Source organism: Mirounga leonina, unplaced genomic scaffold (genome assembly GCF_011800145.1).
Source record: "Mirounga leonina isolate KUSES-001 unplaced genomic scaffold, KU_Mleo_1.0 Mir_418, whole genome shotgun sequence".
Taxonomy (NCBI): domain Eukaryota; kingdom Metazoa; phylum Chordata; class Mammalia; order Carnivora; family Phocidae; genus Mirounga; species Mirounga leonina.
This window is the reverse complement of record NW_023270739.1, coordinates 4449183-4476417: the sequence shown is the minus strand read 5'-3', so window position 1 is coordinate 4476417 and position 27235 is coordinate 4449183. Positions and strand designations below refer to the sequence as shown.

Below are 27235 nucleotides of genomic sequence, written 5' to 3'. Positions count from 1 at the left end.
CAGAACTTTCTACTTGCTCACTGATACTTATATTTTAGTTCTCTGTCATGTTGGTGAACGGAGAAGTCCCATGAATCATAGCTACTTCATGAAACACTGTAAGTCATCAGCTGGTTCATCCCACCCTCTGATAGGCAAGAACAGCAGAATTCAGAAAGGAAACTTTTGATTAGGGTAGTTCCTGAAAATACTAACTATTCATGAGGTTTCTTATTGGAAGACCTAGGAAAATGAGAGATTGCTCGTTATCCCATTAGAATGTGGTGATTCAAAACAGCCACTCAGTATGGGAGTTCATTATTTGCTGTCTACTTTTTCTGTACACTTGCAGCCTTTCCTACTGGAAAGTTAAAAACAAAACAAAATAACTAGTCAATTCCTTCATTTCTTTCGATTTCTCTGTAAATGTGAGCTCCTCTGAGGAAGTCATCTCTGAGACCCCAGCCCTCACACACTGCTACAGAATGACGGCTAGTGCAGAAACTGTTGAGTGTCTCTCTCATGTATAGCCAGCCAGCCAGCCAGTATTTGCAAGTCCTCAGTCTTCTGTTCTGAAGCAGGATTTACTCCAAGGGAGTGAAATAGGCCGAGTACCTGAAAGCATCATAAATGAATATAATGAATAAGGAGTAGATAGGTGGTTAATCATGCCATCTTGTTGTGGAGCTTAAACTGTGGTTGTACAATTGGCAAACTTTTGTGTGTTTTCCTCTTTCTGCCCAGCTTTCCCAACCAGCTGTAAGCATCGAAGGGCAGGTATCAAACCCACCATCCACTAGTAGCACAGAAGTGAATTCTCAGACCATTCCTGAGAAGCAGCCTTCACAGGAAGTGAAAATGGAGGCAAAGATGGAAGTGGATCCACCAGAACCAGCCGATACTCAGCCAGAGGATATTCCAGAGGTGAGAGCAGGGCGAGGACTGCCGTTGGTTAGGGCCTCAGTCTGGGAATCCAACTTAGCATTCTGATAATTAGGTCTCATTTCACTGATTTCCGCATGAGAAATGGTCTTTGGATAGGTCTCCAGGACAGGGTAAATAAGATAATGATCTTGTTGCTTCCTGGTGGCGAGTCTTTGGAATACTAAAAATATTTACCTTGTCTTTCAGACTAAAGCAGAAGACTGTAAAATGGAACCTACAGAAACAGAAGAGAGAGGCACTGAATTAAAAACTGAAACAAAAGAGGAGGAAGACCAGCCAAGTACTTCAGCTACCCAGTCATCTCCAGCCCCAGGACAGTCAAAGAAGAAGAGTAGGTCTCTTAGGCTCTCTGTTCCTAGAGGCAGGGAAAAAAACCGGAGACTTTGAGTAGAATGGGATCAAGCTTCTTGGGTTTCTGAAATTGATTTTAGTGTGATTTCATTAAGCTTAGAGCCCTTTTGGCCTGGTATCTGGGTTATTACTAATGTTGGGGAAGACTTTTTCTTTTCTTTTCTTTTCTTTTTAAGATTTTATTTATTTATTTTGACAGAGAGACAGAGGGACACAAGCAGGGGAAGTGGGAGGGGGAGAAGCAGGCTTCCTGCCGAGCAGGGAGCCCGACGTGGGGCTCGATCCCAGGACCCTGGGATCATGACCTGAGCCGAAGGCAGACGCTTAACGACTGAGCCACCCAGGCGCTCCCAGGGAAGACTTTTTCTTTTCTATAGGTGCATTTCCTTCCTGCAGTCATTGGGTCAGTCACACCCATCATTTCTTCAGGGTTGGGTGTTTAATAACTTCTCAAAATTTTTTTTTCAGAGGAGAAAAATTGTTACATATCCTTGACTGAAATGCAGGAAATAATAGCAGTGATAATAGTACCGTTTATTGTTAACCTCCTGGGCACCAGGCATTGTGCCACCTGCATTGTCTCGTCTAAAAACTTTACAACAACTCTGAGTTATTGATCCCTGTTTTACAGGCAGGGAAAACCTGAGGCTCAGCAAGGTTAAGTAGCTTGCCCCAGCTTACTCAGCTGGTAAGTGAACCCAGGCAGGCTGATTCAGAGTCTCTGCTCCCAACCAACTCTTAAATATTAATGAGTCAAGCCGAGCAAGCAGCTCTGTTTAATATAGAGTGTTACTCTCTCTAGTTAATTCTCACAAAAATTGACTTACTAACTACTTTAGGACTAGAACTTCTCATGGCTCTTAGTGATCCCTTCTATGGCAGAGGTAGGACTTTTCTCAAGCGAGGAGTCTGCTGTCTCCTAAAGATGGTATAAAGGTGTTCCGTTAATATAATGCAGTTTAACATGTTGGGGTTAAAACAATTATTTAAATAAGGTTTATATAACTGAGATGTTATTTTAATAGAGGCTGTAAGAAACCCAATCTTCCTGTTAGGAATCTGTCTTTAAAACATCTAATTTCACAAGTTTGTTCAAATTTTGTTTCTTTTGAGTACAAACAGATATGAAAAACAAAGTATCCTCTCCCTTCTGTTTGTTCATTTTTTTCATGGTCGCCCCCACCATGAAGTGAAAAATATCTAAAGTACTAACAAATATCCCCTCCTGAAGATAAAAATTAATTTGTGAATAGAAGAAACAAGGCCTCTGCTGAGAGTATTTTAAAGTTCAATACTAGACCCTTAATGAATAGCGTCTTAAGTAATAGCTTAAATTAATTCCATTTGAATCACACCAGCAAATCTTTCCTGACCTTTAGGAAACATTAAGAACATACTGGGATGAAATTTTATCAACTCAGTCCATTGGCAATAACAATTTAGTTCTCTCTTTATTTAGACTTAAATCTAACATTTGCCATTAAGATAATAAATACGTCCTCCTCAGCTCTAAAACACCAAGCTAAATTTAATGAGGGACTCTTCCTTCAGGGGTTTAGATTCCTTTAGTGTTGACAATACCAGGTCTAATTTCTGACTTCTGTTAAATACTGTTATCATTAATGAGGACTTCTTTCTATTCTTGTTTGACAGCATCCCTTGCCTCTCCCCATTGCTAGTATCTCTGGGAATGTTTTTTTGACAAGTCTGTTCATAAATTTTTGGAATGCTTAGGATTCTGTTTCTACTTGGTCAAGACTATCTTTTGGGTTTTTTTTAAAGATTTTATTTATTTATTTGATAGAGAGAGACACAGCAAGAGAGGGAACACAAGCAGAGGGAGTGGAAGAGGGAGAAGCAGGCTTCCCGTGGAGCAGGGAGCCCGGTGCGGGGCTTGATCCCAGGACCCTGGGATCATGACCTGAGCCGAAGGCAGACGCTTAACGACTGAGCCACTCAGGCGCCCCTGGTCAAGACTATCTTAACTGAATTTCTGACTGAAAAATTAGCTGAGCCATGAAGGGTGTTTAAAGCTGACTAGACATGGTGTTTTAAAGGTGCTATCTGATGCAGACCAGGAATTAGAAATAGGAAGTGTGTCCTAAGTGATACCTTCATGGAGATAATGTAGGCAGATTTGTGTTTTGTGGTTTGTGAGATATTTTCATAGCTTCAGCTCAAGCGTTTTTTTCTTCTTTTGCTTCATTGATAACTAATTTTAAATGTGCTCTTAAGTTTTCAAACCAGAAGAGTTACGACAGGCACTGATGCCAACTTTGGAGGCACTTTACCGACAGGATCCAGAATCCCTTCCCTTTCGTCAACCTGTGGACCCTCAACTTCTTGGAATCCCTGTAAGTGTGTGGTGGTACTTTTGATTTTTTTTAATATGTTAACAGCTTTATTCAGATATAATTCACATATTATACGAGACACCCATTTAAACTGTACAATTCAATTATTTCTGTGTATTAATAGGATTGTGCAACTGTCACTAGTCAATTTTGGATCATTTTCACCACCCCCAAGAAGAAACCCCATGTCCATAAGCAGTCACTCCCATTTCCTTCCCCCATCCAACCACTAGTCTCCTTCTGTCTCTATGGATTTGTTTGTTCTGGACATTTCATTAAATGGAATTAAATAGTATGTGTTGTTTTTTATGACTGACTTCATTCAGGGTTCATCCATATTATAGCATGAACTTATACTTTGTTCCTTTTTGTGTCCCAGCAATATCTCTCTGTATGGCTATATCACATTTTGTTTACCCATTCGTGAGTTAGTAGACATTTTGAGTTGTTTACACTTTTTGGCTATTGAGGGTAGTGCTGCTGTGAACATTCATATACAAAATTTTGTGTGGGTGTTTTTGTTTTTTGGGGGTATATACCAAGGAGTTTGATTACTGGGTCATACGTTTAGGATTTTGATTACTGGGTCATAATGTTTATTTCGTAGAAAAGATAGACCAAATTAGCTTCATCTGCTTCTAAAGTTGCCTTTCTACACCAGGCTGCTGGCAGGCTTCACTTGAAGCTTCTAAGTGGTATTGGATAAGGCAGTGGAGTGCTTACAGAGGCAAACTCCATTAGGAACTTCTTTTTTCCTATATTTTTCTGTGGTCTTAGATCACTGATGTTCACTGGGCTTAGTTTTCTGATCAGTAGGCCCTTTTTAGTACTAAAATGTTAAGGTTGTTTGACTTACTGGTCATTAAATGTATGGCACATATACTATGGTAAAGTATCTGGAGTTGTTTCAGTAGATCATCAGCCTACTTTCCAGCCTACTGTGGAAAGTCTACATAGTAGCTCTCTTATTTCTGCTGTCTGAGCTGCTTCATATCTCTGTAGACTAGTAATTTAAAGAAGTGATGGGGATGGCTGACTGGCTCAGTCGGTTGAGTAGCCGACTCTTGATTTCAGCTCAGGTCATGATCCCAGGGTCCTGGAATCCAGCCCTGTGTGTCAGGCTCCATGCTCAGCGGGGAATCTGCTTGAGGATTCTCTCTCCCTCTTCCCCTCCCCCCAGTTGACACACTCGCTCATGTGCTGTCTCTCTCTAAATTGAATAAATCTTTAAAAAAAAAGTGATGGCCATCAGTCAATTTCTTGGACGTAACAGGTCAAAGACTCAATTTTTCTGGAAAACTCTCATGATGATAATAGGACACACCATCTACCTTAAAACATACTGAGACTTTGAGGTAATGTTTCTCGGTGTCACTTAACCTTTCTAGGATTACTTTGATATTGTGAAGAGCCCCATGGACCTTTCTACCATCAAGAGGAAGTTAGACACTGGACAGTATCAGGAGCCCTGGCAGTATGTGGATGACATTTGGCTTATGTTCAACAATGCCTGGTTGTATAATCGGAAAACATCTCGGGTATACAAATACTGCTCCAAGCTGTCTGAAGTCTTTGAACAAGAAATTGACCCAGTAATGCAAAGCCTTGGATATTGTTGTGGCAGAAAGGTAAGAAATTTTTGCATGGACAAGAATTACTAAAAACTTGACTAATTAGAATCCTGCATCATCAGATTGTAAACTTACCTGGAGTAGGACTTTGGATCTTTTTCACCTGTGGGTGCACAGTGCCTGGCATGTGCTGGTTTTCCCATGCATACCAATTCACATGGAGCTCATCTTATCCTGTTGAGTTTTTTGCTGAGTGGTTGAAGGACATGACTGCTAAGCTTACTTCAGAGTGGTGAGCTAATACAGTACTGTAGTCCCTCCTTATCTGTGGGTTTCCTTCCCCTGGTTTCCGCCAACCACGGTCCAGAAACAGATGCTCCACCTTCTGACACACTAGCAAGAGGTCAGTAGTGGCCTTTGTTGTGCTACATTGGAATACCTACATCATTGACTTCACTTCATCTCATCACCTAGGCATCATAGCATCACAAGAGGGTGGGTACAGTACAGTAAGATATTTTGAGAGAGACCACAATCACATAACTTTGTTTATAGTATGTTGTTGTTGTTGTTCTATTTTATTATTCGTTATTAATCTCTTAACTGTGCTTAATTTATAAGTTAACTTTATTATAGGTATGTATGTATAGGAAAGAACATATTACATATAGGGTTTGGTACTATTCACGATCTTAGGCATCCACTAGTGTGGTCTTTGCCTGTGGATAAGTGGGACTGCTACAGTATACTAGAATGGTTTTAGTTCCGTGTGTGCTCTTGGAAACTGAATTAGCCCATTATATAAATGAGAACTTAAGAATTCAGTGACTTTCGTTTCTGATCTGCCATTATGAATATTCTAGCTTGTCTTTCAGGCCTGTGTACTATTTAACAAATGGTTTCTGTTGCAGTTGGAGTTCTCTCCACAGACACTCTGTTGCTATGGCAAACAGTTATGCACAATCCCTCGTGATGCCACTTACTACAGTTACCAGAACAGGTAAGCTCGACTGTGTGTGGACCATGGTCCACGTATCCGTGTGTCCAGGGACTGCATGCGGATGGACCAGCACACATACATTCATGGTTCATGTGTACCTTGCTTGAAAACAACTGTACAACACAAGTTCTGGTCTTAGCATTCTGCCTTTGTTTGAAGAATCAGTACAGTTTTCTAGCAGAAAGTAGCCTTGTGTCAGTTGTCTGGCTCCTTATTTTTATAAGGCAGGAGCCCAAGTCCTTGAGAGGTTAAACAACTTTTTGTGAGTTGGTGGCATAGATGGGACTCCATCCCAGCCCCCACTTCTCATTGCCCTTTCTTTTCACAGCTTACCACGTAGCCTGAGGCAAACTGAGAAAATTTTTAAACGAATTAGTCTTTTCTTGTCCCTGAAATTGCTGCAGTCTATCTCCTTCCCAAAAACTCTCCAGAAAACTTTTAGCCAGAAATTTGTTAGCCAGCTGTTACTTTTGGGAAATGTTTCCTTTTTGTGTGCAGCCTATCACTAAGTTGTTCTTCTCAGAGCATATGAAAACAGAGGATTTCAGAGTTTTTTCCTTTGCCTCTGTTAAGCAAATAAAAAGGAGCATCTCCAAAAAATAGGTCTGTACCAGTGGATGGTAGAGTTCTAATAAATTAGGGATCTCTGCCTTATTTTCTCTTGGCCAAACAACGGCTTTAATCACACAGATGGCATTCATTAATCTATCTTAAGCATGATCTGTCTCCTATTTTCAGTCATCAGCCTATAATATAACTTGTGTAGGATGTTTATTTGGGGCTCTGAGACAGTCATAACAAGGCTGGGCAGTTAATATTCTTTAATAAAACCAAGCCCATGGTGGTGGTTCTTGCTGAACTTGTGTGCTACAGTTGCATTTCTAGCTTTGAAAAAGTCACTTAAACTTTTTGTTTTGTTTACAAAAAGTTAGGTGCACTCTCCTAATGCTTTGTTGTAATCATTAGAATCCACAGTTTTTCACTGTTAATACCTAGGTAAACTGAATCAAGTTGTTAAAAGCACTTACGTTTAAAAAAAAAAAAAAAAACCGCTTGCATGAAACTTTGCTCATGCTGCAGTCTTGACATACCGTTTTTTGGATTTTTAACATCGGTCTGCAGTGTTTGTAATCTTTGTACCTAAGGAACATGGAATCATGTGCCTGCTCGCACCACTGCCTTTCTTTTTGCCTTTTCAGCTATGTCAGTTGATGGCTACAATCAGTATTTAAGCACTTGTGCAGATTTTTTCATTGAAAACAAAAACAAAAAAATTTTAACTGATGTGGCTTCCTTGGGATCAAAAAGAAATTTTGTGGGGTTTTTTTTCAATTCAGGGTTGTTTTTAGGTGATTGCTTCCTGGTTCTGTATCCATAGTGGATTTTTATTTGTTACTTATTTTGTTGTGGAAATGGAGAGAAGTGTGTTGATTGCTATGTTTCAGTAATAGAGTAGCAATTCTTTTCTCTCCAGTATATTTATCCTCCCTCCTTTTGATTATTTGCATCAAGTAGCATTAATTACTAAAATGAAAGAATGTAGGTCTGTGTAAGTGAAACTTTTTTGTTTTATTTGCTGAAATCATTTGCTACTTGTGATCCCATTTGAGATATTTAATGCTAATCTGTGCTTTGCCTTGGCTTTCTGCTTTGTGTTGTCTTGTCTTGCTTTTATGTTTTTTGTTGTCCTGCAATCCCTCATTTCTTCGTTTGTTTTGTGTTTTTTTTTTCTCCCTCATGCTTGTCGTTGTCTGCACTTGGCTTTGATTGCAAAAAACAAAAAACAAAAAAACAAAAAAACAAAAAAAACCCAAACTGTGGGGCCCATAAATCTGCATCATTGAATGTCCTTGTCGCCGTTGATGACCTGCTCTCTGCTCCCGTCCCCCTCCTTGGCCTGCTGTGATTGGTGGCTTCGTTGCTTGGCTTGGGCTGTGTTGTGTGAACGGAACAGTTCACCCCAGTATGGCCTTCTTGCCGACAGGTATCATTTCTGTGAGAAGTGTTTCAATGAAATCCAAGGGGAGAGCGTTTCTTTGGGGGATGACCCTTCCCAGCCTCAAACGTAAGTAACTGCATTATTTTGGAAAGTGCTGTCTTGGTTTGTTGTCAAGTGATTATCCTTAAGCTGCTAGGTGGTCTTGGGTTACACGGCCAGTATAGTAGCCATTAGCCACAGTTGGCTATTTACAAATTAATTAAAGGAAATAAAGTTAAAAATTCACATTTCAAATGCTCGGTAGACATCTTTGGGTAGTGGCTGCCATGTTGGCAGAGAACATTTCTGTCACAGCAGAAAGTTTTGTCAACACTGATCTGGGAAATACATCAACACTGGACTGGATGTTCATTTTAGATACTACTTCTGTAAGGAAACAGCTTCTCTCCTAAAAATTGACAGGCTGTAGTTCAAGGGGACTTCGTTATTAACTTTTAAGTTGAAGGGGAATTGAACAAATAACTCCCTTACAGCTTCTCATGTAGGTTATCAATCCTAAATCACTATAATCATTGAGAATCATTCATTTCACATTACGGGTTTAGGCACTTACTAGAGTGGCCTAGAAAGAAGAAAGAGACTTGGTTGGGCTTCTGCAGTCTCTCAAGCTCTTACCGTGTGTGGTGAATGCCAGGACAAATTTTCAAACATAGCCTAAATCGGCTAATAGCTCTGCCGACCGCTAAGATGTAGTTAGACACTGAGTTTCAAGTGTGTACTGTTTTAGGAAGAAAGAACTATTTGGCGCGCTTTTAATATTCTTCAGTTCCTTCTTTCCTGGTTTAACCTATAATAAACAGAAGCAGTTCAGAACATTCCAAAAAGCGTGGAATTGTTACACTACTAGTAAAAAAAATAGGGCTTCTGAGGAAAAACTGGTTAATTTTTCCTTCAGTCACCCTTGAACTACAGTATAATATAATGAGTTGGGTGCTAGTCTGGGGAGTAGATGCTGGGTCCCCTTGAACCTTAAGGAGATTTTCTGACCCTTGGCTAAATAAATCAGGCTGACTAGCTCTAACTAGGTTCCTTCTATGGCAGGAAAGGAAGGTAGCCTTAACATTGGTACGGCTGAGCGGCTTCCCATAATATCTAAACCATAGGACAGTGAATCTCTTAGACTAAAGGGCATAGAAACCCCTTTCCAATTCTATAGGTCTATAGTGGGCCTGAGAGTCTGCATTACTGATAAGCTCCTGGTCCTTCTATGCCTCTGGTCTTCAGAACAGTCTTTGAGAAGCAAGGACTTTGGCCATTTAGAGAATAATCTCTAGGCTAATCCGAGTAGGAGAGAGTTTAAATGTGGAGATGTCCTCATTTTTGTGAGGAGGAATCACAGTAATCAAAGTTGGGCCTCCTGAAGTTTATTCTAGGTAGAGAAGGTTAAGACGTTAGCTTCTGTAAGGCTGTGAGCAATGTGGTGTGCTAGATTTGGGGATAGGCCATGTGAAAGTTTTAAAGTGAATATTATAAAGAATTTTTACCCTTTAAAATTACTTTTCTGGGTAACGATAAGTAACGTGAAATATGTATTTTTAATATTGAGATTTTTTTAATAATATAAAATGTTTGACTAGACTGCCCTGAGAAGTGAATATTAATTTTAAATAGGGGTTTAGCTCCTTACATCCATCCATTTCTCATAGCTCACTAACATTAAAATATTAAAAGGTGTAAATACTGGGGGCACCTGGCTGTCTCAGTCAAGAGATTTGACCCTCGGGGTGGTGAGTTCAAGCCCCACATTGGGTGTAGAGATTACTTAAAAATAAAATCTTTAAAAAAGAAAAAAGGTATAAAAACCTAATACTAAGAGTAGTAGACAAGATTTTGTAAGTTCCTGGGTTCTCCATTTCCGCTAAGAGGAAATAGATTTATTATAAAGTCCTTTCCAAAAATGTAGGCATTCCTTTATGTAAATGTACATTTTTTGGGAGCCCAGAATGTACCTGTTTAATGTATCTTCAGTATCTTCTTAGAAGATTTAAATAATCCACTTTTACAAGATTTGTTCCTTTGGTTAGAATAGTAGTCAGATTGCTCATCTTTCCATATTGCATTTTCTCATTGTGTCCCTCTTTTCTCCTTAGTACAATAAATAAAGAACAATTTTCCAAGAGAAAAAATGACACACTGGATCCTGAACTGTAAGTAGTTCTGCTTGAATAGTCCATATACTTTGATATTCCCTCTTCCTTTCATTCTCTTTGTTTGCATAGCCAGTGCGATCTGAGGATAAATCTACACAACATATGTGCAACATGCATGGTAGAAATTTGGAAGTCTGCATTACAGTTAATATTCATTTACGTTTCACTAAATCCCCCAAATAGTTTGGGCCGAAGTGAAGCTCCAGCCTACTTCTGCTGAGTGTCATGTGTTCCGTTCCTGTTGTCCTGTGCATTTTCTTTCTTTCTTTCTTTCTTTCTTTTTTTTTTTTTTTTTAAGATTTTACTTATTATAGAGCGAGAAAGCACAAGCAGGGGGAGTGGCAGGCAGAGGGAGAAGCAGCCTCCTCGCTGAGCAAGGAGCCCGGTGCGGGACTTGATCCCAGGACTCTGGGATCATGACCTGAGCCAAAGGCAGATGCTTAACCGACTGAGCCACCCAGGCATCCCTGTCCTGTGCATTTTCTTTTATTTATTCATTCAAGACACAGAGATAGAGAGAGAGAGCATGAGCAGGGGGAGAAGCAGAGGGAGAAGCAGGCTCCCCATTGAGCCGGGAGCCGGACGTGGGGCTCGATCCCAAGACCCTGGGATCACGACCTGAGCTGAAGGCAGATGCTTAACCATCCTAGCCACCCAGGCACCCTGTCCTGTGCATTTTCAAACATCTTCATACTCCCCTACTTTGTAGTGAGGCCACTCAGAGAGTACTGAACCGTGCTAGTACTCTGGGCACTCCTAGAATGGGTAGGATGGCATTAGACTTGGTTATAGATTTTATTTACTTGTCAGAGAGAGAGAGAGAGAGAGAGCGCGCGTACACAAGCAAGGGGAGTGGCAGGCTGAGGGAGAAGCAGCCTCCCCAATGAGCAAGGAGCCCGATGTGGGACTCGATCCCAGGACCTGGGATCATGACCTGAGCCGAAGGCAGACACTTAACTGAGCCACCCAGGCATCCAGATGGCATCAGACTGCTTTGGAAGTGATCTTTCACTTTTCACTGCCTACCCGCAGTCACATTTAAAATTGTCACATCCAGGGGCACCTGGCTGTCTCAGTAGGTAGAACATGTGACTCTTGATCTCAGGGTTGTAAGTTTGAGCCCCATGTTAGGTGTAGAAATTACTTAAAATCTTTTAAAAATAGGGGCGCCTGGGTGGCTCAGTTGGTTAAGCGACTGCCTTCGGCTCAGGTCATGATCCTGGAGTCCCAGGATCGAATCCTGCATCGGGCTCCCTGCTCGGCAGGGAGTCTGCTTCTCCCTCTGACCCGCCTCCCTCTCATGCTCTCTCTCATTCTCTCTCTCTCGAATAAATAAATAAAATCTTTAAAAAAAAAAAAATCTTTTAAAAATAAAATTTTTGATGTGCCTGGGCGATGCATTTGGTTAAGCGTCTGACTCTTGGTTTCAGCTCAGGTCATCATCTTGGGGTCATGTGATTGGGCTCCACACTCAGCAGGGAGTCTGCTTAAGTTCTGTGTCGTGCACTCTCAAATAAAAATAAAATTGTAACATTCAGTGACTTAATTGCTTTTGAATTTTCCTCTGCCTGTAATACTGAAGAGCTTTTTAAAAACAATTCAATTCTTTGGATGTGATCTTGGCTGTCTTAAATTGTCCGGAATCAGGGGAAATGTTGGAAAGTTTTGATTTGGTTAAAGTTTTGGTTCTAATCTTGACTTTTTGGCTTTTCATTCCAGGTTTGTTGAATGTACAGAGTGTGGAAGAAAGATGCATCAGATCTGTGTCCTTCATCATGAAATCATCTGGCCATCTGGGTGAGACATTACTATTTTTTCTAGACTTTTTCTTTGTGAATTATAGCAAGTTTTTGTCTTTGCAATGATTGTATCATATTTTCAAAGTTACTGTCTCTAAAATTAGTTTTGAATTGAGAGAGATAACTAAAATTCACTTTTAGGGGCACCTGGGTGGCTCAGTCTGTTAAGCATCTGTCTTCGGCTCAGGTCATGATCCTGGGGTCCTGGGATCGAGCCCCATGTCAGGCTCCCTTTTTATTGAGGGTCTGCTCCTCCTCCCTCTGCCACTCCCCCTGCTTATATGCGCTCACATTCTTTCTCTCTCTGTGTGTCAAATAAAATCTTTTTTAAAAATTCTAAAATTCACTTTTTTTTTTTTTTATTTTTTAAAGAGTTTATTTATTTATTCATGAGAGACAGAGAGAGAGAGGCAGAAGGAGAAGCAGGCTCCCAAGGAGCAGGGAGCCCGATGCGGGACTCGATCCCAGGACCCCAGGATCATGACCCGAGCCGAAGGCAGACGCTCAACCATCTGAGCCACCCAGGCGCCCCTAAAATTCACTTTTAAAACATTAAGCTAGAATCCAAAAATACAGATCTTTCTGTTAATTTGCATGCCTTGTTTTAATCCATATACAAATATTTTATTTTGCTGGTTTTTAAAATTATTTTGTTGGGGCACCTGGGTGCCTCAGTAGTTAAGCATCTGCCTTTGGCTCAGGTCATGATCCCAGGGTACTGGGATCGAGCGCTGCATCACGCTTCCCTGCTCAGTGGGAAGCCTCCTTCTCCCTCTCCCACTCCCCCTGCTTGTGTTCCCTCTCTTGCTGTCTCTCTCTCTCTCTCTCTGTCAAATAAGTAAAATCTTATAAAAATAAATAAATAAATAAAATTCTTTTATAATCATTACACATCAAAAGTAAATATTTTGGGGGGCGCCTGGGTGGCTCAGTCAGTTAAACATCTGCCTTCGGCTCAGGTCATGATCCTAGGGTCCTGGAATTGAGCCCCTCATCGGGCTCCCTGCTCAGCAGGAAGCCTGCTGCTTCCTCTCCCTCTCCCACTCCCCCTGCTTGAGTTCCCTCTCACGCTGTGTCTGTCAAATAAATATATAAAATCTTTAAAAATATATATATTTTTTGAAAGGTTTATCAGTAGAGATAAGAAATCTCTAGCACCTGGGAACTAGCAAGGAGTTGTTAGAAGGAATTAAATTTGCCAGATTTTGAGTGCTACTTATACTTGGCTACAGTAGGAAAATTAGAAGATACAGAGGATGTCCATGGGGCAGCTCTGTTCTTACCTCTGAGAAAATGTCATGCTGTGAATGGTTTACTAAATGGTGAAATGGGTTAGGATTTGATGTTTTGAGGGGCTGGACAGTAAGTTACATGTCTACTGTCCAGTGAAAGAGTTTCATAGAAATGACTACAAACAGACTTCAGTAAGCAAGCTGTTCTTGGGCCCCGTGTTCTTTTTCTGAATATTCTCCACATATTTACATAAGTTGCACATCATCAAAGACTTTGACAACAGTAAGTGGATTTTTGTCCATTGTGACACTTGTCTACTACTGTGGGTTTCTTTTCACTCTCCAAGAATGGAGTTGATCCTAGTTCTGTTCCAAGGTTGGGGGTGTCTGTAAATGAAGTGATTCATTAAGATGGTATCTCAGGATGCCTGGCTGATCAGTTGGAAGAGCATGTGACTCTTGATCTCCGGGTCATGAGTTCGAGCCCCACGTTGTGGGTAGAGATTACTTAAATGAATAAATAAATACAAACTTAAAAAAGATAGGATCTCTGCACTGTCCTCTGCTCTTTACTTTGATTGTTGATACTGGTTTGGGGGTCACGGGAAAGAGGTAACTAATTAACACATTTCTAGAAACTAACATGCAGGGAAAAATCACACTCATTTGATGTATATATGGTTGATCTTTAGATATGCCTTTTTAGTGCTCTCCTTAATTAAAGAGTTGGGTAAGAAGAACAGTTAAAAGACTTGCAGTGATTCTTGGAACTTGAAATCAGTCACTTGATACTTAATGTGGTCTCAAGTTTTTGTAAGAAATTCTACTTACACACATCCTTATGTAATTGGGACAAAGAGAATGTACCTTTTAAATCTATTGGTACTACTCAAAGCATACTGATTTATATTCCTACCAGTAGGAATATAGACTTTGGCCAAAAACTGAAATTCCTGTTTTAATCTCTAGTCCATCATCTTTTCACATGTCAACCAGTTTATATGCCCTTCACATTCCCTCATGGTTTTTTGACTGTTTTTCAGTTAGGCTTTTTTTCTTTTTTTTTTTTTTTTCCTTTAATGATTTCCAGATGCTTTTTGTATATTGCTTATTTTAAGTCGTTATATATTTAGAAATATTTCTCCCAGGTTGTCTTTTGAATTTTAACTTGGTACATATATATGGTAGATTGTGTTACTAGAATATTGTTAACTTTAAATGTTTATGTAAGCTGTGTAAGCAAAGTCTTGGTTTACATTTTAGATTTGTCTGTGATGGCTGCTTAAAGAAATCTGCACGAACCAGGAAAGAAAATAAGTTTTCTGCTAAAAGTAAGTTTTATTCTTACAAGTAAATCCTGGCCATACTTCAGTGAAGCATAGTTAAAATAAACCCATTCAAGGGGCTAGGTGGCTGGTTCAGTCTGAAGAGCCTGTGACTCTTGATCTCTGGGTTGTGAGTTCAAGCCCCATGTTGGGTATAGAGATTACTTAAAAGATCAGGATTTGAAATGTGCAAGATATGTGGGGTTTTTTTTTCCCTATAATTCTTCATTTTGGGGGCCACATGTAGAAATACTATCCAGAATTGCCGTCCCATGTGTGATTATCTCAGTTTGGTCCATACCATTAGCAAGGCTTCTTTCAGACCTATCTCGCCTTGGGGGTTGGGGGGAATTGTAGTCAAAGATTGTACCATACAGTTGAGATTATCACATTATTTGGTATTTGGTTTAATTTTGTGGATGCCTTTGCAGTTTTTTATTGACCTACAGATTGCTTTTTTTCTTGTAAGGTTTCTCATAATACCCAACCATTGTCATTTTTTTAAATATTACTGTAGTTGAGGCAAAGTGCATGTGGATGTTCTATTTTTTAACTTCTGAAATTGGAAAATTTTCCAAATAAAAAGTTGGGTGGAGGGGTGCCTGGGTGGCTCAGTTGGTTAAGCAGCTGCCTTTGGCTCAGGTCATGATCCCAGGGTCCCAGGATCAAATCCTGCATAGGGCTTCCTGCTCAGTGGGGAGTCTGCATCTCCCTCTCCCCACCCCCCGCTCATGCGTTCTTTCTAATAAATAAAAAAAAAAGCTGGGTGGAAGACCCTTTAAATTGACTATCATGTCTGCTTCAACTGCACATAGACTGAAATTGGAATGATACGGAGATTTGCATAGCCCCTAGGCAAGGATGGCACACAAGTTCATGAAGTAGTCCATGTTTTTTTTTAAAAGATTGTTTTCAAGTATTGACCACATTGCTTTAACAAAATCAAGTTATCCTATTTGTACGGAAAAAGCAGAAATTATATTTGATACTGAAGTGTCAAACTTTTAACAATAATAAATCTGCTCCTTGGTTATTGCCGAACTTCTCACTTCTTTGTTTCTAGGGTTGCCATCCACCAGGCTTGGTACCTTTCTGGAGAATCGTGTGAATGACTTTCTTAGGCGACAGAATCACCCTGAGTCAGGAGAGGTCACTGTTCGGGTAGTTCATGCTTCTGACAAAACTGTGGAAGTGAAACCAGGCATGAAAGCAAGGTATCCAGTAATTTTCCTTTTTCTTCTCTTGTGCTTAATACAGCTACTGCTGATAATTCTGATCTGAATGAGATGTTGTCGTTTTTCTCTCCAATCTGAATTGTGTAGGTTTGTAGATAGTGGAGAGATGGCAGAATCCTTTCCATACCGAACCAAAGCCCTCTTTGCCTTTGAAGAGATAGACGGTGTTGACTTGTGCTTCTTTGGCATGCATGTTCAAGAGTATGGCTCTGACTGCCCTCCACCCAACCAGAGGTAGGACTTAACACAGCTATCTTCCAATTTGAGTGGGAGTTTGAAGTTTAATAGGCAAAAAGCATCATGGGCAAGAAACTATTTGATGTGCTTGGTTTGGAAATGGAAATGCAAATTCTCACTGCTCAATACTGCTATTCTGCAGTCATAGTAATAAGGGAGGGGATATGAACAGCAGCCTGAAATTGGAAGTGGGAAGCAGACTATTTTTCAGAAAATGGGCTTAAATCTAGATTGTGTAAGTGCCCTGCCTGAGAAGTATGTGAAAGAATGTCACACAAATAAAGTTAGGATATGGTTTAGAATTTGTTTCCAAAATTAGTATAAAGGCCAGAATAAGAATGCTGCCAGAATACATTTGGATCCATAAATACTAATACACTATGCTTCAGGCACTACAGGGTACTGAGACTATAATAGAGACTATAATAAGAGCCATAGGCTCACGAAACTCCCCTAAAGGGTGCACAGTCTTGTGATTTATCCAACTGTGATTGTGTGATGTGCACTGTAAATGAGGTGAAAAAAGCACAGAAGAGAGAGATTGTGTTTTTAGCCACATCAGCAAGAACTCCTTATGTGACTTGACTTAGTTTCTTTCTCCCTATTTGATACAGGAGAGTTTACATATCATACCTTGACAGTGTTCATTTCTTCCGTCCTAAATGCTTGAGGACTGCAGTCTATCATGAAATTCTAATTGGATATTTAGAATACGTCAAGAAACTAGGGTAAGCATATTGATAAATGTTATCTTTAAAAACAATTAGCTTAAACTAATTCGGTTTTAAACTAATTACCACCGTGGTATTGTGGTGAGACATAGGTTAAAACATGGAGATAGGTGACTTTTTTTGCTTCCTTTTCTCAAGTGTTGCCAGTTGGGCAGAAATGGATATTTTGACCCTAGGCATATTCCTTCCAGATTAGTTTTATTTTGTTTAGTTGAGCTGTTAGGTACAGTTTGATTGGAAGGTGGTTACTCATTTAGGGCCAGAACCTGAAACTGCAGGTGATCTTTTGATACCTGGATTTCAGAACCAAAAACAAACTAAGGTCTGGAGATAAACAAATGAGTCTGATTCCTTACCTCAAGGTAAACATGTGCTTGAGAATATTCACCACCTCACCTTGCACATTCTTCCCCTTAACATTTTGCATTCTGTTCAGCTCTCTTGTTGGAATGGATCCACATCCATGTTCCTTTGCATTGTAGCTTTTGTTTGGTCTTCAAATGCAAATGTGGGATTTGGGGATCCCGGGTTAGCCTCTCACAAGAACTTCACCATGTGGACCCACTCTAAGTGCTGTGGGTTAGGCCTGGTTCTGGCCTGATGCTGGATTGTACACGCAGTATCGTCTTAGGAAAAAACCACTGGTTTCTGTACTGACTCCACCTTGTAGCATTCTTTCCGGAATGGACGATAAACTTTTCAATATTCCCTCTCTGTGTTGTTAGATATACAACAGGGCATATTTGGGCTTGTCCCCCAAGTGAGGGAGACGACTATATCTTCCATTGCCATCCTCCTGACCAGAAGATACCCAAGCCCAAGCGACTGCAGGAGTGGTACAAAAAGATGCTTGACAAGGCCGTGTCTGAGCGAATCGTCCATGACTACAAGGTCAGGAGGAGTGGGGGGCAAGGACTGATCCTGTTTCTCTGTAGTCTGCCATTTGACTATCTTAACAAAAATCTTCTGTTTGTTATTCCTTTTTCAAAGCAAGAAAAACTCAGTTTTAAAAGTCTTAGATCAACAAATCTCTGTTTTAAAGATGTGATGAAAAACGTATTCTTAATAGCCATTCATGATTAGAGGGCGTCTCATGATAAGAACTTGAACAGATAAGTTTCTTATCTGTTTTTACTCCTGGGGAGAAAAGCAAGAACTGGATGTTTTCCCAGCAGAGCAGCCTGTAGCCATGCAGTTTCCCGTATTTGTGGTTTGGGTTGTTTTGAACATATTTCTCCATCAGGGGATGGGTGATGGGTACAAGGCAGGCATTCCTCACATTGCACTGCATTGTGTTAGCAGCAGTAGGAGAGGCCGCGGCATGATTGATGGGGCCTCTGCCTGTGCGATGGGTCCTAGCAGGAAGATGTCCCACTCGGCTTTGTAAAGGCAGGTAACCTCCCTGTCCTCATAGGCAGAGGAAAGACAGAACCGGAACTACTGACTTCAGACCTTGGGTTTTCACTGTTTAGGACTAAATGTCTCCCTGGGCTGGGCCATCAATAAAATCTCTGCTGCCTTTCTTTCAGAAGACGTTTTAATCCTTTGTGTTTCTTGTGTCCACGAGCTGTGACTGCCTTTGAATGATAAATGCTTTAAAAAAAAAAATTGAGAAAAGAAAAACAAATACCTATTTGTTCCGGGGTGTTTTCACAGGATATTTTTAAACAAGCTACTGAAGATCGATTAACAAGTGCAAAGGAGTTGCCTTACTTTGAGGGTGATTTCTGGCCCAATGTTCTGGAAGAGAGCATTAAGGAACTGGAACAGGAGGAGGAAGAGCGAAAGCGAGAAGAAAACACCAGCAACGAGAGCACAGATGTAAGGGCTTTGTGTTTTCCTTTCCAGCTTCTGCCTTGATTCTCTCATGTAATCCACGAGCGGGCTTCAGCTTTTGACTTGGTCTTAAAGCTCTCAGGTGTGAAAGAGCTCTTCAAATTGGTCAAGAAATAATTGGCTTAGATAAGTCACTAATGTTCTGTTTTAGTGGTTTTTGACCTTTTTAGCATCAGGCCCCCTTTTTAACTGCGACGGTGGATTTCTGGCAGTGGAAAACAGAAGGAAGGAAACCCTGAAAACTGATAGAAAATTAGCTGTGTAGAGCAGGGGGCTGGCCAAAGTGTTTTCCATAAAGATCCAGATTGAATATTTGGGACCTTTTTTTTTTTTTTTAAACACTACTTTATAAATGTACAGAACATTCTGAGCCATACGAAAACAGACCTGGCCCAGAGTTTGCCAGTCCTCCATACAGAATCTGGCTTAGCAGGGGGATCATCTGAGGAGCTTTTCCCCATAGCATAGCTACCATGGTCTCTGTTGAGTCTGACCTAACTAAAGTCACTTTTAAGTAGTAGCCTGTAAAGTCCTCCCAGCCTTGTAGTTTGAATCCATTGATTGACTTCTCAAGTTGTTGTTTTTTACGGTAGCCCCATAAAATTCTAGAATGTTCAGTATCCCACCCTTCCACTCCATATGCCCTGTCCCCAAATCTGGAATAGGATGGATTGATCTGAGTGGTGTCCAAACTGGGGCTCTTCTAGTCAAAAAGCTAAGGCTGCCATTGTCTTATTGAAGAGTTTTAGTATAGGGATTCTTCACTAGAAGAAAATTAGTGCAAAAACCTTAGTAAACTTACATTAGTCTACTGTAAGTAACAGGTAAAAAAAAATGGGGTCTGTGAAAAGAGTTGGTAGAGGCAGAAGATTAGAATCTCCAGTTTCAAAGAAAAGAAGAACCCTTTTACCATTAGTATTATTCAAATCACTTAACAAAAATGTTAACATTTTTTTGTCCCCTTTGCTAACCTGCAGGTGACAAAGGGAGATAGCAAAAATGCTAAAAAGAAAAATAATAAGAAAACCAGCAAAAACAAGAGCAGCCTGAGTAGGGGCAACAAGAAGAAGCCAGGCATGCCCAATGTATCCAATGACCTCTCGCAGAAACTGTATGCCACGATGGAGAAACACAAAGAGGTAAGATGTAGCCACTCGTGGGGAAAAAAGCAGAGAAGGAGGTCTGAAACACTGCCCACCATGGTTGGCATTTAAGATGTGAGCACCTGACCATTTGAAATTTAGAAGGAAGAAATCACTTGAGGGTAAGAAGAAAGAAAAGAGGATAGCTAGAGTGGGAGGTAAGAACCGGAAGTGATAAGGTTTCTTTGATTTGTAGCTGTTATAAATCTCAGTGGTGTTGTATTGTGTCTCATGCATTAAAAGCATTAGCGTAGTTTTTCCAACCCTGTTTGTAATCCTCAGGGTTTCTGAGTTCTGGTGAGTGCCTCATTTTGATATTATCAACAATTAATTATTATTAGCTATTTCGAGCAGTGTTTAGTGTCACGAGATTCTGGCATAACAAAATAGTTGGGAAAGGTCCCTAGAGTATATTATAATAGGCTTGACTTAAATTGTGGATCTAGTCTTTTGATTTTGTTTAGTCTGAAGATGTAAGTAGTGGATACCTGTTGGGAATTAGAATCTAAGGTTGTCAGTTTAGCTTAAACTTGAGTATTGTCTTAGCTAGAGGGTAACATACAGCGGAAATACTCATTAAAATTGTTACTAGAGGGTTGGCCATAGTAAAGATTTCCAAGGGAGTCACCAGATGGTTTTATTTATTTACCTCTATTTTAAATGAGTTGTTAGAGGCATTCCCCGCTTGTTAGATTCAGTGCTTTCCTGTGCATCACGTTTTCAAAATGCTCTTCCATGCTTTATGAGTGCTTTCTTTGAGCCACAGTCTTAAACCCAATATTATAAGGTCAAACACCCATCACAGTCCTCCCTTGATGCTTTTAATTTTTGGCATCTGTTCAGGAGGTGTCTCTACTCAGTGTGCTCTCTTGTCCTGTTCTTTTTCTAGAGATGTCTTAATCTTGTTTTATTCAAATATTGCTGCCCAAGTATATTACAAGTGTTACTGCCAATTGGCACAGATTTTCAGTCTCTGAGAAACTGGTAGAATGTAGTGGGCAGTACAGCAGTTACTCACAGGTTCCTCATCTCTTGAAGGTACCTTTGCATTTTTCATCTTTAGAGTTACATACTAATTAACGTAAAATAGACATGCAATACCAGCTTCCTGTTGTAGCCTTTACACTAATGGTCGTGGGAATTAGGGGTGGTTGTGTCATTTCAGACTTTAATGAATAAGACTTTTCTTGTTTCTGCAGCAAGGGCTAAGAAGGTTTTGCTTTTTTTAACTTTCCCACCCCCACAAACTTTCCCATCCCCCAAATTTCAGACTTACAGAAAGTTGCATAGTGGACCCCCTGCCGTACCCCTCGCTTAGATTCACCAGTTGTTAACCTTTTCTACACCTTCTTTATCTGTAGTTCAGCAAGCACCTTCTAAGAAAAAGAGACCTCCTCTCCTTAACCACACTGTGGCTTCGCACTCAGGAAATTTCCCCCAGTGCCACTGTCTAATGTCTGGTCCTTATGCTCCAGTCAAGGATTATGTGTCAGGTTGAGTTGCCATTTCTCAGTTCCTGGCTTTCTTTTCATTCATAATACGGGCATTTTATTGAAAGAGAAGGCCCAAAGTCGTTTTGTAGAATGTCCCTCAATTTGGATTTGTCTGACTTGTTCCCTGGTGATTAGATTCGGAGTCAACCGTGGATTGGGTCTTAGAGTAGACCACTTTGAGGTGAAATGTCCACTGTATGTATGCTGTATCATCCCCAGACCCTTTTTATTTAGAAGGAATTATTAAACGAGAATAAGATGTCAATTTTAGGCCCGTTGTAGTCCTCCTCAGAGAAGAGACCCGAGGTCTGTGAGCAGCCTCTCGAGCATCCAGCTTGACTCACTTGTTTGCTGCTGTCGATCCAGTGCCATGCGGTGCTCTTATTCCAGAGTCAGACTGAGATGGTCTCTTTCGTAGGTCTTCTTTGTGATCCGTCTCATCGCTGGCCCTGCCGCCAACTCCCTGCCTCCCATCGTCGATCCTGACCCCCTCATCCCCTGCGATCTGATGGATGGGCGGGACGCCTTCCTAACCCTCGCAAGGGACAAGCACCTGGAGTTCTCTTCACTTCGAAGAGCCCAGTGGTCCACCATGTGCATGCTGGTGGAGCTGCACACCCAGAGCCAGGACCGCTTCGTCTACACCTGCAACGAGTGCAAGCACCATGTGGAGACACGCTGGCACTGCACTGTCTGCGAGGTAGGCCCCAGGGGCTGGGGGCGGGGGTGTCCGGGGTTCCCGAGAGGCAGCAGGAACAGCGGTGACTCGGGCCTGTGCTCGGTGTCCGTGGGGAGGCGGCGTGCAGAGTGGGAGGGGCCTGGCCTTACCGATTTAGTGGTGGAGCTGCAGGATCTTGCTCTAAGAGGGGGCTTCGGGGCTGTAGCAGAATACGTATTAAGTCTGGGAGAGTTGACTGCACCTGTCTTCCCCCAGGATTATGATTTGTGCATCACCTGCTACAACACTAAAAACCACGACCACAAGATGGAGAAACTAGGCCTCGGGTTAGATGACGAGAGCAACAGCCAGCAGGCTGCGGCCACCCAGAGCCCGGGAGACTCGCGGCGCCTGAGCATCCAGCGCTGCATCCAGTCCCTGGTGCACGCCTGCCAGTGCCGCAACGCCAACTGCTCGCTGCCGTCCTGCCAGAAGATGAAGCGGGTGGTGCAGCACACCAAGGGCTGCAAGCGCAAGACCAACGGCGGCTGCCCCATCTGTAAGCAGCTCATCGCCCTCTGCTGCTACCACGCCAAGCACTGCCAGGAGAACAAGTGCCCGGTGCCCTTCTGCCTCAACATCAAGCAGAAGCTCCGGCAGCAGCAGCTGCAGCACCGGCTCCAGCAGGCCCAGATGCTCCGCAGGAGGATGGCCAGCATGCAGCGGACCGGTGTGGTGGGGCAGCAGCAGGGCCTGCCCTCCCCGACTCCTGCCACCCCCACCACGCCGACGGGCCAGCAGCCAGCCACGCCGCAGACGCCCCAGCCCCCACCTGCCGCTCAGCCTCAGCCCACCCCTCCCAACAGCATGCCGCCCTACTTGCCCAGGACTCAGGCTGCTGGCCCTGTCTCCCAGGGCAAGGCGGCGGGCCAGGTGACGCCTCCCACCCCCCCTCAGACTGCTCAGCCACCCCTGCCGGGGCCCCCGCCTGCCGCGGTGGAAATGGCCATGCAGATTCAGAGGGCAGCTGAGACGCAGCGCCAGATGGCCCACGTGCAAATTTTTCAAAGGCCGATCCAGCACCAGATGCCCCAGATGACTCCGATGGCCCCCATGAGTATGAACCCACCCCCTATGGCCAGAGGTCCCAGTGGGCACTTGGAGCCAGGGATGGGGCCCACAGGGATGCAGCAACAGCCACAGTGGGTCCAAGGAGGATTGCCTCAGCCCCAGCAGCTACAGCCTGGGATGCAGAGGCCAGCCATGATGTCAGTGGCCCAGCATGGTCAGCCCTTGAATATAGCTCCGCAGCCAGGACTGGGCCAGGTAGGCGTGAGCCCTCTCAAACCAGGCACTGTGTCTCAACAAGCCTTACAAAACCTTTTGCGGACTCTCAGGTCTCCCAGCTCCCCCCTACAGCAGCAACAGGTGCTTAGTATCCTTCACGCCAACCCCCAGCTGTTGGCTGCGTTCATCAAGCAGCGGGCTGCCAAGTATGCCAGCTCGAATCCGCAGCCCCTCCCTGGGCAGCCTGGCATGCCCCAGGGCCAGCCGGGGCTGCAGCCGCCTGCCATGCCAGGCCAGCAGGGGGTCCACTCTAACGCAGCCATGCCGAACATGAACCCCATGCCAGCGGGCGTCCAGAGGGCCGGCCTGCCCCCCCAGCCGCCGCCGCAGCAGCTCCAGCCGCCCATGGGAGGGATGAGCCCCCAAGGCCAGCAGATGAACATGAACCACAACGCCATGCCTTCGCAGTTCCGAGACATCTTGAGGCGGCAGCAGATGATGCAGCAGCAGCAGCAGGGAGCGGGGCCCGGAATCGGGCCCGGGATGGCCAACCATAACCAGTTCCAGCAGCCCCAGGGAGTTGGCTACCCGCCGCCGCCGCCCCAGCCGCAGCCGCAGCCGCGCATGCAGCATCACATGCAGCAGATGCAGCAAGGGAGCCTGGGGCAGATGGGCCAGCTCCCCCAGGCCTTGGGAGCAGAGGCAGGAGCCAGCCTGCAGGCGTATCAGCAACGACTCCTCCAGCAACAGATGGGGTCCCCTGCTCAGCCCAACCCCATGAGCCCCCAGCAGCATATGCTCCCGAGCCAGGCTCAGTCCCCACACCTCCAAGGCCAGCAGATCCCTTCTTCTCTCTCCAATCAAGTGCGTTCTCCCCAGCCCGTCCCTTCTCCGCGGCCGCAGTCCCAGCCCCCCCACTCCAGCCCTTCCCCAAGGATGCAGCCTCAGCCTTCTCCACACCACGTTTCCCCACAGACCAGTTCTCCACACCCTGGACTGGTAGCTGCCCAGGCCAACCCCATGGAACAAGGGCATTTTGCCAGCCCGGACCAGAGTTCAATGCTGTCTCAGCTCGCTAGCAATCCAGGCATGGCAAACCTCCATGGTGCAAGCGCCACGGACCTGGGACTCAGCACCGATAACTCAGACTTGAATTCAAACCTCTCACAGAGTACACTAGACATACACTAGAGACACCTTGTAGTATTTTGGGAGCAAAAAAATTATTTTCTCTTAACAAGACTTTTTGTACTGAAAACAATTTTTTTGAATCTTTCTTAGCCTAAAAGACAATTTTCCGTGGAACACACAAGAACTGTGCAGTAGCTGTTTGTGGTTTAAAGCAAACACGCCAGATGAACCTGAGGGATGATAGAATACAAAGAATATATTTTTGTTATGGCTGGTTACCACCGGCCTTTTTTCCCCTTGTGTGTGTGGTTCAAGTGTGCACTGGGAGGAGGCTGAGGTCTGTGAAGCCACCCACGTGCTCCTGCCTTGCACCTCCAATAGGTTTTATTATTTTTTTTAAATTAATGAAAATATGTAATATTAATAGTTATTATTTACTGGTGCAGATGGTTGACATTTTTCCCTATTTTCCTCACTTTATGGAAGAGTTAGAACATTTCTAAAACCAGAGGACAAAAGGGGTTAATGTTACTTTAAAATTACATTCTATATATATATAAATATATATAAATATATATTAAAATACCAATTTTTTTTCTCTGGGTGCAAAGATGTTCATTCTTTTAAAAATGTAAAAAAAAAAAAAAAAAAAAAATCCCCTTTCCTCCCCTCAAGTCAACTTTTGTGCTCCAGAAAATTTTCTATTCCGTAAGTCTGAGCGTAAAAACTTCAAGTATTAAAATAATTTGTACATGTAGAGAGAAAAACGACTTTTTCAAAATATACAGGGGCAGCTGCCAAATTGATGTATTATATATTGTGGTTCTGTTTCTTGAAAGAATTTTTTTCGTTATTTTTACATCTAACAAAGGAAAAAATTAAAAAGAGGGTAAGAAACGATTCCAGTGGGATGATTTTAACATACAAAATGTCCCTGGGGTTTCTTCTTTGCTTGCTTTCTTCCTCCTTACCCTGCCCCCACCCCATACACACACACACACACACACACACTTTCTGTAAAACTTGAAAATAGAAAGCAAAAACCCTCAACTGTTGTAAATCATGCAATTAAAGTTGATTACTTATAAATATGAACTTTGGATCACTGTATAGACTGTTAAATTTGATTTCTTATTACCTATTGTTAAATAAACTGTGTGAGACAGACATCTGACCTTGTTTTACTTCTTTGCTATCACATCTTTGTCTTAGAATGCGTCAGTTTGAGTAAGTGCCTGATACATGGGATTCAGAGGAAAAAGCAAAAGCACTAGCTTGCAGTCTTCCTAAACTATCACGTAAAGTGAATTCACAAATAGATTTAGATAAATTTATCCAAATCTCAGGGAAAAACCCAAGGACCAGCTAAATGTCAATTTCACTAATTTGACTTGATACAAATGAGCTGTTAACTGGTTTATATAGGACGATCTTCAAACATGGTTCCCTATGGATGACCTCCTGGTCTTCTAATCACCCCTCATTTTACAGGGGTGAGAATGAGCACCTCAGAGGGATCATGTATCTGTCTAAATCAGAAGTAACTTCTTGAAAAAGCAGCACTTGGTGCTACGGCAACAATATGTTCCTATCCTGTTACACTTTGGTTTTGCTACCTGCCAACCAAGAAGTCAATGGGGGTATGAGGTTGTAAGAAAGGAAAATGTGTGGGAATAAAACCTGGAAGCCTAAGGGATTACAACAATGAGTCCGGTATTGTGCTAGGTAGCTAAAGAATGAAGAGGTTACTGGTCTCCAACTGAATATCCGTTGGCTATAAACTGAAAAATCAGGCTGCTGCTAATGGCTTTGGCATCATTGGGCAAGCCTTGTCTTTGTCCTAGAGCTTCACACTATGATAAGTCTACTAAGGACTAAAGATCTTCGAGTAGCTTAATTCAAACAACTATTTGTTCTTTCTACTATTTTACATTGTCTCAAAAATAGCCAGTATCTTAATGTAAGGTTTACTTGCACACTAAGCGTTAATCAGAGACCATCCCAGAAAATGTGTCAAGTGCCTACCAGCCTCTGGTCCGTGGTCCAGCAGATCCACCTGGAGCACCTACATCATATGCCAGGCCAGATGGCACACAAGGACAGGATGCAACCCTGCAAGAAGATGGAGGGATGCTTAAGTGAGATAAAACAGAAAGGGTTGATGGTGTAAGCAGGGGAACAGATGGAGTCGGGGAAACCTGCTGATGGGAATTGGGCAAGTTTCTGGAAAGGACAGTATTTAAAATGGATCTTGGAGGGGCGCCTGGCTGGCTCAGTCATGTGACTATCACAGGGTTGTAAATTCGAGTCCTGTGTGTGGCACACAATTTACTTAGATAAAATAGATCTTGGAGGGAAGATGAATGGGAAAAGGTGGAAAGGAGTGAGGAGGAACCCCACCAGGAAAGGAGAATCGGGTCCTGTTGGGAAAACAGCTTCAGGTCCACTTGGCTGACACCAGATTACAGAAGAGGGTGAATGCCTGTTAGAGAAAGACTCCCATTTTCTCCCTAGTACTACGGACCCAGGATCAATCTGAGCCCGCAACAGGGAAACACTCAAGAATTCTAACCCATTTCCAAGCAGTAAATAGCCAGCTTTCACAGCTCTAGCCTCTTTAGCTTAAAGACAGCTGGGTTGAAGTGTTCCAGTACATTTTCACTACAATGTTGCAAAGAGAAAAGTGGGAGCAGAAATAAATGGGGTGCGGGGGTAGAAGCTGTTCTTGTCCAGGCCGGAGGCAGTGCTAGGGAGGGGAAAGATAAGAATTAATCCAGTCA

General features: G+C 42.7%; 1 protein-coding gene and 1 non-coding gene across 3 annotated transcripts in view; both read left to right on the top strand.

Annotated features, from left to right (window-relative positions):
* Nucleotides 1–25624, top strand: part of EP300 (E1A binding protein p300) — an 83801-nt gene extending 58177 nt beyond the window's left edge. The window contains exons 14-30 of one of the 2 annotated variants that reach the window (XM_034987437.1): nt 724–903; nt 1111–1255; nt 3511–3629; nt 5018–5257; nt 6112–6200; nt 8185–8265; nt 10290–10346; nt 12069–12146; nt 14644–14711; nt 15769–15919; nt 16028–16174; nt 16792–16905; nt 17634–17799; nt 18565–18729; nt 19722–19883; nt 21798–22079; nt 22314–25624. In XM_034987437.1, coding sequence (XP_034843328.1) covers nt 724–903; nt 1111–1255; nt 3511–3629; nt 5018–5257; nt 6112–6200; nt 8185–8265; nt 10290–10346; nt 12069–12146; nt 14644–14711; nt 15769–15919; nt 16028–16174; nt 16792–16905; nt 17634–17799; nt 18565–18729; nt 19722–19883; nt 21798–22079; nt 22314–24515 — 4446 coding nt within the window. In that variant the 3' untranslated portion in view covers nt 24516–25624. The remainder of the gene's footprint in view (nt 1–723; nt 904–1110; nt 1256–3510; nt 3630–5017; nt 5258–6111; nt 6201–8184; nt 8266–10289; nt 10347–12068; nt 12147–14643; nt 14712–15768; nt 15920–16027; nt 16175–16791; nt 16906–17633; nt 17800–18564; nt 18730–19721; nt 19884–21797; nt 22080–22313) is intronic. The other variant, XM_034987438.1, reaches the window with a different exon arrangement.
* Nucleotides 15500–15601, top strand: LOC117998957. The gene has a single exon (XR_004676161.1). It is a non-coding gene; the product is annotated as a U6 spliceosomal RNA (small nuclear RNA).
* Nucleotides 25625–27235: the final 1611 nt, after the last annotated feature.